This window comes from Corylus avellana, chromosome 5 (genome assembly GCF_965113065.1).
Source record: "Corylus avellana chromosome 5, dhCorAvel1.hap1.2, whole genome shotgun sequence".
NCBI lineage: Eukaryota > Viridiplantae > Streptophyta > Magnoliopsida > Fagales > Betulaceae > Corylus > Corylus avellana.
This window is the reverse complement of record NC_142494.1, coordinates 23,510,207-23,525,079: the sequence shown is the minus strand read 5'-3', so window position 1 is coordinate 23,525,079 and position 14,873 is coordinate 23,510,207. Positions and strand designations below refer to the sequence as shown.

Below are 14,873 nucleotides of genomic sequence, written 5' to 3'. Positions count from 1 at the left end.
ATCAATGTCGTCCATCAATTAAGCACATAAACAATTAATTAATGTGCGTCACACCCAAAAGAAAAAACAAAAAAACAATTAAATGAACAACAATGTACTCATACCTCATAAAAAAAAGGATTAAATACTTTATTGCTCCATGTGGTTTAACAATTTTATTTTTTGTCCCTTAGGATTTAGTTTATATCACATGAGATATCTCAAGTTTACATAAAGATGAAGATAATACATTCATCTAAATTCCATTCAAAATTTCATAAAGTTACGTTAGCACCATTAAAAAATTGACGCGTATTCGTATACCTAATTATGACCCCGTCTTTTCAACCGTGAGAGGATGATAGATCAATCGTCCACAACTTGAAGAAGTATAAGCCAAGGATGTATTGTACTCGCGATTCAACAAGTACCGAAGAGTTATCTTAACCTTCGTTCGAGGGTCAACAAGTACCAAGAAGAAAACTATACCCTTAAAGGCTTAAAGCAGACTTCTTCTTCTTCTTTTTTTCTTTAAAAAAAAACTCTATTTCTACTTTAAAGGTTTTGAAAGCGTATTTAATGTCTAAACCTTATCAATAATCATTCAGAGTTAAAATTTCAAAAATAGTCATAAAGAGATAGTTCAATCGGCTAGAATCATGCTTAATGAAGCGGAGGTCACTAGTTCCAATCCTCCTTCCCTCTTGTGTAGATATGTAAAAACAAAAAAACAAAAAAATTCAAAAAAAATTTTTTATTCCGAATAAATTACCAAACACCTTTAATACCACAAATTATAATTCATTAGGGAATGAATTTCATTCCAATGTAAACCTATAGCTTCAAAATCCTTTATCCAACGCACACAAAAAACTATATATCAATCTTTATACACAAAGTGACACTTGAGAGTTTCATATATGTTTTACATTAGCGACCCGAGACCTGAGAAATAGAGGCAGTGGCATTAGATGTTGATGATGCGGTTGAAGTGGACGTGTCTCCACGAACCTTCTTCTGATCAGTATCAACGTAGGCTGGCGTGCTTGGTGGCTGCCGCTCCACTGACCTTTTGCTTTTGAGCAAAACGACAACTTCAGACATTGAAGGCCTCAGAGCAGGTGATGACTGAATGCACAACAGAGCAATCTCTATAATTCCTCTCACTTCTTCTGTCGTATACTCGTTTGGGTCTAATGTTTCGTCCACCAACTCCTGATGCTTGTCATTCTCATACAATTTCCATGCCTATTAATTGCAACATCAAATAGGGGAAAAAAAGTTTTAGTATTGTGATGATAGTTTTAGTATTGTGATGATATTGCACTATATATATAAGTATATTTGATATGGGAAATTACCCGTTCAAGGAGGTACTCGCCATTGGGATCATTCTTCACCTCGCTAATTCTTCGGCCACATATATTCTCAAGAACAACGACACCAAAACTGTAGATATCTACCTTCTCTGATAGCTGACCATGGATTGCATATTCAGGTGCTGTATACCCTCTAATGGATTAATTAGATAAAATTAGCTATCATTTAATAATGGTAATCAAGGAACAAAAAGAACAAGCTTGAAAGAAAGTGGGGTGGTTAATTCTATAACTTGTAACTAGTTGAATTGGCTTACAATGTTCCTGCAAATCTAGTGCTGAGATGACTTTTATCCTCAGGTAGAAGCCTTGCTAATCCAAAATCTGCAATCTTGGCTTGGAAATCATCATCTAGAAGAATGTTGCCAGTTTTGATATCTCTATGTATGATACATACATGGAATTCCTCGTGCAGATAAGCAAGGCCCTTAGCTGTGCCCATGATTATATCATTTCTTTGTTTCCAATTGAGAGACCCACGTCTTTCACCTATGTCAATCCCATTTTAATGTTTGAATTAAATACAAGTTACAAAACAAGTCAAAAGATCCCATTTACACATTAAATGCATTTATGTGAAAACGTTGAAGAGTTGTGCTTAAGTTACCAAACAAGAATTTATCGAGGCTGCTGTTTGCCATGTATTCATAGACAAGAAGTAGTTCTGGTCCTTTGGTGCAACACCCAAGAAGACGGATCATGTTCCGATGATGAACATTACTTATAAGCTTCACTTCACTCTCGAAATCTGCCTTTGCCCTTGAAGATTGGCTAATAGCTAGTTTCTTCACAGCAACTATCTTCCCATTTTTCAGAGTACCCTAGTCAATAACGCAAAGATAAAGAGATGGAAAATTAATCAACCATAAAGCCAGAGGATTATAAATGCATTAATTAATGGTAAAATTTAAATGAATATCTAATAACAACTAAGGGCATGTTGGGGTGTGTATTTGAGGGGTTTAAAAGTGCGTTTAACACTAAAAAAAATTTGTTTGAAGAAAAAAAATACATGTTTGGTAAAAGAAATTAAAAGCGCTTTTAAGTGTATAAAAAACCCAAAAATTGTCAAAACACACTTTTGGCAAAAGCTTAAAAGCATTTTTTTTGACTTAAAAGCTCTATTTCTTAAACACAATTTGAAACGGACTTTAAAAATGACCAAAACTTACTTTTGACAGCTTTTGCCAAAAAACTTTTTTTGACTTAAAAATTCTATTTTTCAAACATAATCTCAAACATGCATGCTTTAAATAAGCAAAAGAGTTTTACCTTGTACACATCACCAAAACCTCCTTCTCCGAGTTTGTTTTCTTCAATGAAATTTTTTGTTGCAAATTTCAAATCTTTGTACTTGTAATTAACTGGGCCTCGCAGCTCAGTTGCCCCTAGTATGTCACCTGCTACAGAATTAATATATTAACTACTCACTTCTTTATACTTGAGAATATAAACATGTCACCTCCTTTAGTTTTAACATTAATTACCTCTAATAATTGGCTTGCGCCTTCTTAGTATTATAAACCAGACAAACACAGCAAAAATGAGAACAGCACCTACGACACCCCCCACCACTCCTCCAATAATGGCTTTCTTGTTGCTTGAACTTCCTGTAATTAAAAATAGGGCATCACCCATTTCAGTAATTAATATAAAGATTTAATACTAATTACGTACAAAGCAGGAAAATTGGAAAAAAGATCTCATTAATTACTCAAGACTCACCATTTCCTAAGAAGGGCAAAATATTAGTAGTTTGGTTATCAGCAAAGAAGGGCGTCTCTGAGTACCTCAGGAAACACCCAGCATCAATTGCACGACCAACTACACTAGGAATACATACTTCTGCATTTCTGGACGCAACTGTCAAGCAATCCTGACAACCTATTTCACTAACTGTTTCAGCACACTGCGCCACAGCATACACTGTTGCGTTACCAGCACTACCAACCGCTTCCTTCTTGCTCACAGCAAAGAAACCATTAATCCTAGGCGTTGCAACCTGGAGATCTGCTAGCAATTCTTTCACCGCAGCACTAAAAGCAGTAGGCTGCAATGCTGTCTGATTTCCGCAAATCCCTTCATTTCCAGGCTCAGTGGTTTGGTCAAAGAAGCTACTGCTCTCGTAGCTGAAAGAAAATTTAAAAAATTTGTTAGAATGTTAATTAAATAATTAATTAAGTTTACTTTTTTAATATTTTGAGATAAATGGTAATTTAATATATATGGTTTGAGAGTAAAAGTTTTTAGTTGGAACATGTAGTTTAATGAGGTGCACAAAACATGTAGTTTGATATTGAGAAATGCTATTTAATATTTTTCGTCATTTAATTATTATTATTTTTAAAAGTAACTATTAAATTTGTAAAACCCACTTAAGTGAAGATACTGTAAATCTTGCATATCGAATGATTAATTTCAAAGAAAAAAAATAATATATAGCATTGCTCCTTAGTCGTTAGATATTATAATTTATAGTAGCCTAACTAGTAGGATAATGAATACGACGTAGTACCATACTATAGTTGGCAGATTCGAATCCTCTTCAGTTCAAAATTGACTAGAAAATATCCAGTTAATTGTCAAAATCTCTCTAAAGAAATCCTGAGACTATAAATGAACATATGTCATATTAATAAAGAAAAATTAATTAAATATTATATATATTTTAAAAATAATAAAATAAAATAAAATAATAAAAAATAAAAAAATAAAAATAAAAAAAAACTTAAGGGGTGGCTGCAACTGGGGTGGCCGGCCACCCCCTTAAGTTTTTTATTATTATTTTTTAAAAAATATATATATATATATATATATATATATATATATATATAATTATCAATGGGACACATGTTTCATTTATGAGAAACGCTAAAATATAATAAAAACTTCACATTTTGCCTATAAAAGTCTAAGTAGCGAGATGTCACATCATATTTTTAGTGAAAGGAAAAAGACAAAACAAAAAAATAATAATAATAATGTGGCATCTTGCCACATGAATTTTTATGGGCAAAATATAAAGTTTTTATTAGATTCTAGCATATTTCTTCATTTATAATCTCAATATCTCTCTAGAGAAATCTTGAACATTGACTATATATTCTCCAGTCTATTAATTTAAACTAGAAAGATTGATGGAGGTGTTTGTTAAACAACACCCCCCACTATGGCACTGTTCATGTGTAAAAATAAAATAATGATTGATACGGGAAAATGAAAAAGTAGTATTAAAAAGTGAAAAATTTTGTTTGTAGTGATTTTTTTATTTGAATAGTAATCAAAAGTAAATGATATGATATAAAAAGTGAATGATTTGATATATAAGTAAGAATGTTTTTTTTTTGAAAAAAATGAAGTGAATAACGTGGTGAAATGTGGAGAAATATGGGGGGATGGGGTGGGATTTAACAAACAAGGTTGCATGTTACATGGTGGGCTGCTTAAGTTGAAGTCAATGCCCGCGCGCACAGCGGTGGCCGGTGGAATTATCTGTCTAGATCTACCCATTGCCAGCTTAACAAATAATTATATCGTGGCTATGAGCCAGTTTAATTAACAGATTCTTAGAAACAAAGCGTGCCAACTGTTAACTGTATAAACCAATTAACCCAAATGGAATTTTTGAATTCTTTCGTCCCCAGTCCCCACTAGTCAAATTAATATTCAATTCAAGCAACTATAAAGGAAAAGAAAACACACGATTAAGGGACAATTAATGACTACAAAATTAATTATTAAAAAAATATGTAATTCCACCGAACCCCCTCCCCACTGGTAAAGTTAACATGACGATGGTTGCGTGTAAGTAAGGGCATTTCGTTCCAGAAAAAAACTATAGGGTTTAATATTTATATAAACCATAGTTATATTTTTATTTTAATAATGACTATAGAAAAGGGCTAGTCAATTTAATTTTTTTATTTTATAAAAGCTTAATTTCATTTAATAAATAAACAAATGATATACAAATACAATATCAATCTGCATTATTTTATTATAATATAATGATCGAAAGCGTGGATGGAGGGTGTATACCTACCGGAGGAAGCAGCCGTCGTAGATGACGCGGGCACCGTTGGCGGCGGAGCAGTTGCGGATTTGAGGGACAGCGGCGGTGAAACAAGCGAGACAGTCGGCGGTAGAGAGGTAGTTCCGGCACTGGACCATGGCGTAGGCGGAACCCGTGACTTGCTGTGCAGTTGCGAATCTGGTGTTGGTGTTGTTGTTGAGCTGTGCTCTGAGGCTGGAGAAGGTGGCGTTTAGGCTTGCATAGAAGGCCGACTCGTTGGACACGTTGTATTGGCTGCAGCCGCTGTTTAAGAGATTGATCTGTGGGTCTGCAACAACCACAGCCGTCAACCACCACCATATTAACAATATCATTGACAACACCCCATGCTTCTTTCTATTTGGGTTCATCTTCAAGCTCGGAAGTAGTACGTAGCAGTACTTGGTATATATATATAGGAGTTAGTCAGTTTAGTTAGGTAAAGTTTCATGTTGATTTAATTAGTAAACATAATTTAAATTCTCTCGGTCAACTATATTGGGCTAATAGGGTTAGTTTGGATAGAAATTAAGTATGATAAAAAGGATCGATATAAATTTGAAATCCAAAATAAAATAAAAAATAAAAAAATAAAAAAACAATGTCACCATCGATGACGGGGTTCAGTGGTACGGTCTTGTAGTTATGTACGCACTAAAGAGCGAGTTAAAATCGTGTAATGAAAATAACTCACTTTTGATTAGTATTAGTCACTTTGTCCAACCCTCCCCCACAAGCCCCACCCCACTACGGTCAACATTTGTTTATGCCCAGTCGTCAACTCCACTCTACCATTTTTTTTTTTTTTCCGAATGTCCATATTTGAGGATAATGGTGATGCAAGACTATATTGTTTATGCTCAGTTGTCCACTCCTTTGCTCCTTGCTCTGATGTTTGCTGGTGTGTCTTGGTTTTTTGTTGTTTTTTCCTGTATTTTCTTGCTTGTTTAATTGTCCTAGCATTTGAGCTTAGGACGTAAATAATTTTCTGGCCTTTCAAGTTGAGAAGGACTAGTTTTGGCGTGGTGCTTTTGCTCATGCCTGGAAAATGGCTACCTATATCTCGGATTGAATTTGTACCGGACAGATTTGTTCTATAAGCTAAAGATTAGGCATGGATTAGCGGATGTAGACGTCATAGAATTTCAATGTAAGATTTGTATGTTTTTAACATCTATGACGTGTAATCATTTAGCTTCGGTTATGAATTTTAGAGCTTTATGCTCTATAATTATAATAGCTTTTATGCTTTTGATTATTCATGAATGAAATCGGAATGAATTTCTCTTCAAAAAAAAATAAATAAATAAGAATAAGAAAAAAAAAGCTCTCTTCCACGAGAGAGCTCAACCCAACATTACTCATTTCTTCCAAGCTAGATTTGTTCGTCTTCGCCGTTCCTGTCCACTAATGCGCCACTCCACCACTTTTCCTAGCCTACTACAAAAAAAAAAATCAATTTCTGACATGGCTACAGTACCCGACTTTTTACCACGCCAGCAAATATTTTTCTGACGTGGCAAAGTTGGCACATCAGTAATTACTGAAGTGATTTTTTAACACGTCAAAAATTTCTAACATGTGAAAATGCCACGTCAGAAATTTCTGACGTGATAAAATGCTGGCACGTCACTAAAAAAATTAGCAAGACATTCAACTTGTTCCCTCTCCTTTCCCTCTTTTATTATTTATTCTTTCCAGATCTTTTTTTTCGGGATCTTCTTTCCCTCTCTCAATCTCCCTCTTCTCTCTTCACTACGGCCAGCTCCCTCTTCTCTCTCAGTCTCTCTGCACGGCAGCAGAAGAAAAGCGTGCGCAGAAGAAGAAGAAAAAGAAAATGAGAAGAGAAGAAGAAGAGAAACAAAAAAAAAAAAAAAAGGAAGGAGAAGAGAAGAGAAGATAAGAAGATTTTTTTGGGTTTTTGAAAATTTATTGGGTTTGACGTTTGGGTTTTTGATTTTTTAGGTTGATTTTTTGAAGATTTTTTGGGTTTGAGTTTTTCAAAATAGAGAAAAGAAGAGAGAGAGAGAAAATGGAGAAAAAGACTACTGTGACACTAGTCAATACTTCATTTGGAATCATAAAAATATAGTCTTTACCGTTACACTTACACCTTAAATTAATCATATCATTCTTTTGACTAGCTAGCTAGGAGACTAAAAAAAAAATGCAGAAATAAATAATAAGAAAGAAGGCGCGCGTGGATCGATGGAGGTTGTACCTGAGGAAGCATGTTACAATCCTAGGTCTATTAGTAATCTATTAGTAGTCTCTGCCTTGTCTCTTAACTTGGTTAAGAGTAATCTTTATTATTTCCATATGATTGTTATTTTTTCTTATTTCTTGTTAATGTCGTAGTTCTTAAATAAATAGGATTTCCAAGTCCTTGTTGGAGTTGTAAGGTATTTCCTTTATGGTGCCTTATGTCTCCCAGTCCTAGTAGTATAGGTTTACAAACTCTAGAGTAAATCTATGTCGGTTGTAACCTCTATTTAAAGCAGACTTTTGTAATAATATTGGCAGAGAATATTTTAGTAAAATCAACACTTTGTGTTGTGAGGTTTGGGGTCTCTCTAACGATCTCAATTTTCTGCAATCATAGGTAGGAAACGCAGGACTAGTCCCATTTTTCTGCGTACCCAAGGTCTAGTTACGAGATCTATTACTCAGGCTCATAACAACATGGTATCAGAGCATGGTATGTCTTCCGCATCTTCTTCGCCTGTTGAGGAACGGCTAGAACGTTTGGAGACTATTGTTGTAAACATGAGTTCTAAGTTTGATCAACTGCTGGAGGATCGGCGCACCAACACTAAGACTGGGTCTTATAATCGCAACGGAGGTCCACGGATAACTCAGACAGGGCCGGGAAGCAAGGGATCGACAGTCCCTAAAGTGGCTAAATTGGATTTTCCACGATATTGTGGAAACGAAGATTCGACCAGTTGGATTTACCGGGTCGAGCAATTCTTTGAATTTCATGGAACAAACGAAGAGGACAAGCTATCTCTGGCAGCCTACCATCTAGATAGTGATGCGCAGCTATGGTACCAAATCTTTCGTGGGGAAGAAAAGGAACTCACGTGGGACACCTTGAAAGAAGGTCTCAATGCCAGGTATAGGCCAACCCTCTATGAAGATTTTTTTGGTGATCTATCAAAATTGAAACAGGTTGGAACAGTGCGAGACTATCAGGTTCAATTTGAGCGACTTCTTAGTCGTGTGGGCAAACTGTCTCTCCAACACCAATTGGGGTGCTTTATCAGTGGTCTCAAAGACACCATACACACAGAGGTGCAAGCATCACGTCCCGCAAGCCTCACTGCGGCTGTAGGGCTGGCGCGGCTGTATGAGGCCAAGCAACACGACCAATGTCGAGGACTGTTGTCAGAAAACCGGAGAAACCCCAACCTACCGCCCATGTCATCATCGACGCTCACTCGGGCCAAGAATCCTCAAATAAAAAAAACTCACATCAGAAGAGATGAAAGACAGGAGGGAGAAGGGGTTGTGTTTTAATTGTGATGAAAAATACTCACCTGGCCATAGGTGTGCTAAGTTATTCTGGCTTGAGCTGCAGAATGAGGAGGAAGAACCCCACACAGGCAGGAGCAATTTTGATAATCTAGGAATTTTCGGGGAAGAGGAAGAACCTGCAATTTCATTACACGCTATCACCGGAATTCAGGGCCCTCGCACGATGTGGTTGAGAGGCATTGTGGGTTGCTGCAAAATTGTGCTCCTTGTCAACAGTGGAAGCACACATAATTTCATCAGTTTAGCCACAGCCCGAAAGTTGGGCATCACACCGGCGTTGACAGGGAAGATTGAGGTGCTCGTGGCCAACGGAGAGAAGCTTTCAAATGGGGGGGTTTGCCGAGGAGTAACCATTTGTTTGGAGGAGTACTAATTTACGGTGGATTTTTATGTGCTAGAAATTGAAGGGTGTGAGGCTGTCCTTGGAGCCGTGTGGCTGAGAACATTAAGACCAATCTTGTGGGATTTTCTCCTGCGGATGCTTCATGGGAAAACAAGGATGACTTCATTTCTCGATTCCCAAATTTTGTCCTTGAGGACAAGGACACTTCCAAGGAGGGAGGAATGTTACAATCCTAGGTCTATTAGTAATCTATTAGTAGTCTCTGCCTTGTCTCTTAACTTGGTTAAGAGTAATCTTTATTATTTCCATATGATTGTTATTTTTCCTTATTTCTTGTTAATGTCGTAGTTCTTAAATAAATAGGATTTCCAAGTCCTTGTTGGAGTTATAAGGTATTTCCTTTATGGTGCCTTATGTCTCCCCGTCCTAGTAGTATAGGTTTACAAACTCTAGAGTAAATCTATGTCGGTTGTAACCTCTATTTAAAGCAGACTTTTGCAATAATATTGGCAGAGAATATTTCAGTAAAATCAACACTTTGTGTTGTGAGGTTTGGGGTCTCTCTAACAATCTCAATTTTCTGCAATCAAAAGTAGGAAACGCAAGACTAGTCCTATTTTTCTACGTACCCAAGGTCCAGTTACGAGATCTATTACTTAGGCTCGTAACAAAGTAGCCATCGTAGATGACGCGGGCACCGTTGGCGGCGGAGCAGTTGCGGATTTGAGAAACGGCGGCAGTGAAACAAGCGATACAGTCAGCACTAGAGAGGTAGTTCCGGCACCGCACCAAGGCTGGCAAGGCATGGGCGGAATCCTGTGAAGTTGCGAATCTGGTGTTGGTGTTGTTGGTCAGCTGTGCTCTGAGGTTGGAGAAGGTGGCGTTTAGGTTAGTATAGAAGGACGATTCGCTGGACACGTTGTATTGGCTGCAAGCCTTATTTAAGAGATTGATTTATGGGTCTGCCAAAGCCACACCCGTCAACCACCACCATATTAACAATATCACCCCATGCTTCTTTCTATTTCGGTTCATCGATTCTTCAGCTCTTTTAGATACGTAGCAGCAGGTGAAGTTTGAGAGAATGAGAAATAATTTTGAAACCAACAGAAATAATTATCAAGGTTGTCCATACGGCTGAAATAGCGATTGCAGTTAGTGGTGGCGGACGCAGGATTTTTCTTACGTGGGGGCATTTTTTTAATGAATAAAATAATTAAAATAACTAAAAAATAATTTTTTGGTCTTCTTTTTGCATTGCTGTATTTTTTTAATGAATACAAAAATAAAGTTGAACAAAAATATAACCAACTGAATAAGGGTGCGTTTGGGAGTGCGTTTTTAAAAAAATAATCTGTGATTTTAAACCAAATCGCAATTTTAGGGTGTTTGGGATTGCGATTTTAAAAACGCAAATTTTAAAATCGCAAAAAAATCTGCGATTTTCATAAGCTGATTAGAGGGTGCTTATTTGAAAAAGTGCGAATTTAAAACAAAATCACGATTTCTATTAAAAAGATATTTGGCGCAATAGTTACTTTTTTTTTTAATGGGAATGAAAAAAATACCAAGAATACCCACATAAAATATATTAAAACCCTTCTTTTCTTTTTTTTTTTTCTTCATCCTCTTTGTCTCGTTCATCCTTTCTCCGCCCTGTAGCAGTGTGCATCGTTGTTGTTCATCTCTCCACCCCTCTACCAGGTAATAATCTCACCTTAATATTTTCTTTCTCTCCATATAACTCCTTTGCATTTGTAAAACTTTTCACTGTTTAGTGTTCGGTGTTATTTTATGTGGTTTGTATAATTACTGTGCCTTTTTATATATGCGTTTATGTTCTTCGACCATTTCTACATAGTAAAGTTGTGATTTTTTTTTTTTTTTTCAAAATTTTATTTAGATTACCGTGCATGCATAGTGATCTGCAATCCATCATAGTATGCGTGTACAGTAACCGTGTGAAGTTTTTTCTTTAAAAAAAAAAAATTGTACAGTGACCAAGATGATGATTTTTCTTTGGTCACTGTGCACTGCATAGTGATGTGTACAGTGACGATTTTTTATGGCTTTTTTTTTTTTTTTTTCAAAGGTACTGTACAGTAATAATTTGTGATGGATTTTTATTTTTATTTTTTAATGGGTACTGCACTGTAACAATTGGTGATATTTTATATATATATATTTTTAATGGGTAATAAACATTGATAATTTTTTTTATGCATTTTTTTAATGGGTAATAAACAGTGATAATTTTTTATATATATTTTTTTCATGGGTAATAAACAGTTATCAAGTACTAATTTAAATTATTGGTGAATTATGTAACAGTTAAATTTGATAAACATTATTAGTTTAATTTGATGGATTGTTATTGTATTTTTTATTATATGTCTGTTTGGAATATGTTTCAAGAAATAAAAAATACAAAAACAAAAAAGCATATAGAAACAAGTAGTATAGCAATATATAATTGCCTAAGTAGAAAATTCAAAGTTAATGTCAAATTATAAGCCATACTTTTGTTTGCATATGTGTTAAAAATGGAGGCTTATAGATAATTTTAGTTATTTTACTGTTATAAAAAAATGTCCTTATTGGTAATTTGGTCATGAAACCGCAATTATATGCTAATGTTATCCAAACACTCAATTGATAAAAAAGTACTTTTTAGCATGTTTTACCAAACGCCTGTGCGATTTTAAAAATGCAATTTTTAAAATCACACTTATTGAAATCGCACTCCCAAACGGGCCCTAAGTGAATAATTCAACAAAATTTTTAATTATGTTTTAAAACATATAAATAGAACTTACAATTTCTTTTGTTACTACTAGCGCTAATTCAATTGTCCTATTTGTAAATATGCTCTTCGAATTTAATCTCTATCACTAAGATGATAATCACACTTCTTTTTTTCTTTTTTCTTTTTTTTTAAAGTAAGGATCTCTGGATAGATTTGCTAAATCTACTTCAACACGAGGTTGTTTAGAATTTGATTGGAGGTCAATAGAATCGTTATTTTTCTCCATAATTTTAGACAACTACAATTATATATTTATACAATTAAAATATGAAAAAAAAAAAAACTATATAAATTCATAAATAATTAAATATAAAAACAATTAGCAAAAATAGGCTTAATGGCAATATAATTATATAAATATTAAGACAATCCATTTAAAAGAACAATTATTTTTACAAGGCTGACAAGCACGCGTGTTTTATTTTTACAAAGTCTTTTATTTTGTTTTTAATTTATACAGCCGCTGTTCCCCACTTTGGGCTTGAATTCTTATTATTATTATTTTTTAACTTACACGGCTGCTGTTCTCCATCATTCTTTAATTTTTTTTTATTGTTTTGTTTATATTTGTTGCAGCCTGTCCCCACTCCCCAGTCAATATTCCTAAAAAAGAAAATGCACCGTTTAGAGTACTATTCATCGTCTTCTTCCTTCCCTTCGTTTGAAACACTAAGTTTCTAATTTTTTTCAAATTTCATTTTACGAAGGGGCATAATATATGGTTGAGGCATGAGAGAGAGGGCATAATCATGGCTGAAGGGCATACTTATGCCTGAGAGAGGGCATTATCACGGCTAAGTGGCATACAAAAAAATTTTACCAAAGGGCAAGGAGAATTTTATGCCCCTTGTCGACCCCCTTGGATCCGCCCTTGGCGGTTAGCGATTAGTGGTTAAAACCGCTAACCGCAACTGCCTAGGCGGTTAGTAACTTTTACTAACCGCCTTTGCTAACCGGGTAGCGATTAACCGTCTAGGCGGTCAACCGCCCGATTAGCGATTAACCGCTTTGAGATAACCGCTTTTTTCTGACCCTTTTTTTGGGCCTTTTTTTTTGGACCAATTTTGGGCTAGTTTTGGACTGGTTTTGGGCCAGTTTTGGGCTCACTTTAAACTTCTTTTTTTTTTTTGCTCATTTTAAAGTTTTTTTTTCAAATAAAATTCTCCATTAATGGGTTGCAACAGTATTGAAAAGCTCTTAAACAAGAAGAAATCAATAATAAATAATTACAAAGAAAATTCTCTAAATCCAAAAGGACCCCATTGTATGATCAAAATAAAAATAATGATCTAAATATTTCCAGGTCATATGAATATGTACAAAGAAAAAAAAAAAAAAAAAAACATGGATTTTTTTGCTTACCTATGCTGCATTGGACACAATTGAGAACACATGGTGTCAATATGGGAGAAGAGAGAGAGAAATCTGGATTTTTCAGAGCGTTATGGAGGAAGAGAGAGAACTGCACCGCGTGAGGCGTTGTGCTTGAGCTTTGGGGGAATTGAACCCCGGATTTCTTGGTGAAAAAATGGCGCATTTACCACTATGCTACAATAACTTATTGTGATTTATTACATGAAATATATATATATATATTATATTTAAAAAAAGCGGTTAGCGGATTTTCAAAACTCACTAACCGCTAACCGCAACTGCTTAGCTAGTTAGCGGTTTTTACTAACCGCTTTCAAAGCAGTTAGGCGGTTACGGTTATGCGGTTTTAAATTTCACCCATAGTTGTCCAACCTGATACCTTGAGGTCGAAGAAGACTTGAAGTCAAAAACATTTTTTTTTTTTTTTTATTCGATGGAAAACCTTGAAAGACGTTGTCCAAACATGATATATGAGGACAAAACCTTGAAAGATGTCGAAACATGATATATCTTCATATCTACCTAGTTATATTGAAGGAGTATTTTAATCTTTTTACTTTTAAAAATATAAACAAAAATACCTATTCACTATAACTAATTGGATATTTTCTAGTTCATTTGAACTTAAAAGTATTTTAAATCAATGCCGTCCATCAATTAAGTACATAAACAATTAATTAATGTGTGTCACACCCAAAAGAAAAAACAAAAAAACAATTAAATGAACAACAATGTACTCATACCTCATAAAAAAAGGGTTAAATACTTTATTGCTCCATGTGGTTTAACAATTTTATTTTTTGTCCCTTAGGATTTAGTTTATATCACATGAGATACCTCAAGTTTACATAAAGACGAAAATGATATATTCATCTAAATCCCATTCAAAATTTCATAAAGGTACGTTAGCACCATTAAAAAATTGACGCGTATTCGTATACCTAATTATGACCCCGTCTTTTCAACCGTGAGAGGATGATAGATCAATCGTCCACAACTTGAAGAAGTATAAGCCAAGGATGTATTGTACTCGCGATTCAACAAGTACCGAAGAGTTATCTTAACCTTCGTTCGAGGGTCAACAAGTACCAAGAAGAAAACTATACCCTTAAAGGCTTAAAGCAGACTTCTTCTTCTTCTTTTTTTCTTTAAAAAAAAACTCTATTTCTACTTTAAAGGTTTTGAAAGCGTATTTAATGTCTAAACCTTATCAATAATCATTCAGAGTTAAAATTTAAAAAATAGTCATAAAGAGATAGCTCAATTGGCTGGGATCATGCTTAATGAAATGGAGGTCACTAGTTCCGATCCTCCTCCCCCTCTTGTGTAGATATGTAAAAACAAAAAAACAAAAAAATTCAAAAAAAAAATTTTATTCCGAATAAATTACCAAACACCTTTAAT

At 34.8% G+C, this 14,873-nt stretch overlaps 1 protein-coding gene across 1 annotated transcript; it reads right to left on the bottom strand.

Annotated features, from left to right (window-relative positions):
* Window positions 1-824: 824 nt before the first annotated feature.
* Window positions 825-5,780, bottom strand: LOC132182079 (cold-responsive protein kinase 1-like). Its single transcript, XM_088516434.1, has 8 exons — window positions 5,401-5,780; window positions 3,084-3,487; window positions 2,846-2,968; window positions 2,631-2,758; window positions 1,966-2,179; window positions 1,616-1,847; window positions 1,341-1,491; window positions 825-1,227 (listed from the first exon to the last, which is right to left on the bottom strand). The coding sequence occupies exons 1-8, from the start codon at window positions 5,778-5,780 to the stop codon at window positions 910-912; spliced, it is 1,950 nt and encodes a 649-aa protein (XP_088372560.1). The 3' UTR covers window positions 825-909.
* Between the last annotated feature and the right edge of the window lie 9,093 nt (window positions 5,781-14,873).

Excerpts from the sequence above, each read along its gene's own strand:
- LOC132182079 (XM_088516434.1), bottom strand. The coding sequence starts at position 5,780 with ATGAACCCAAATAGAAAGAAGCATGGGGTGTTGTCAATGATATTGTTA. Across the intron at positions 3,488-5,400 it reads TACGACGGCTGCTTCCTCCG|CTACGAGAGCAGTAGCTTCT; the intron begins GTAGGTATACAC and ends ATTTTCTTTCAG. Across the intron at positions 2,969-3,083 it reads TTTGCCCTTCTTAGGAAATG|GAAGTTCAAGCAACAAGAAA; the intron begins GTGAGTCTTGAG and ends TTTTAATTACAG.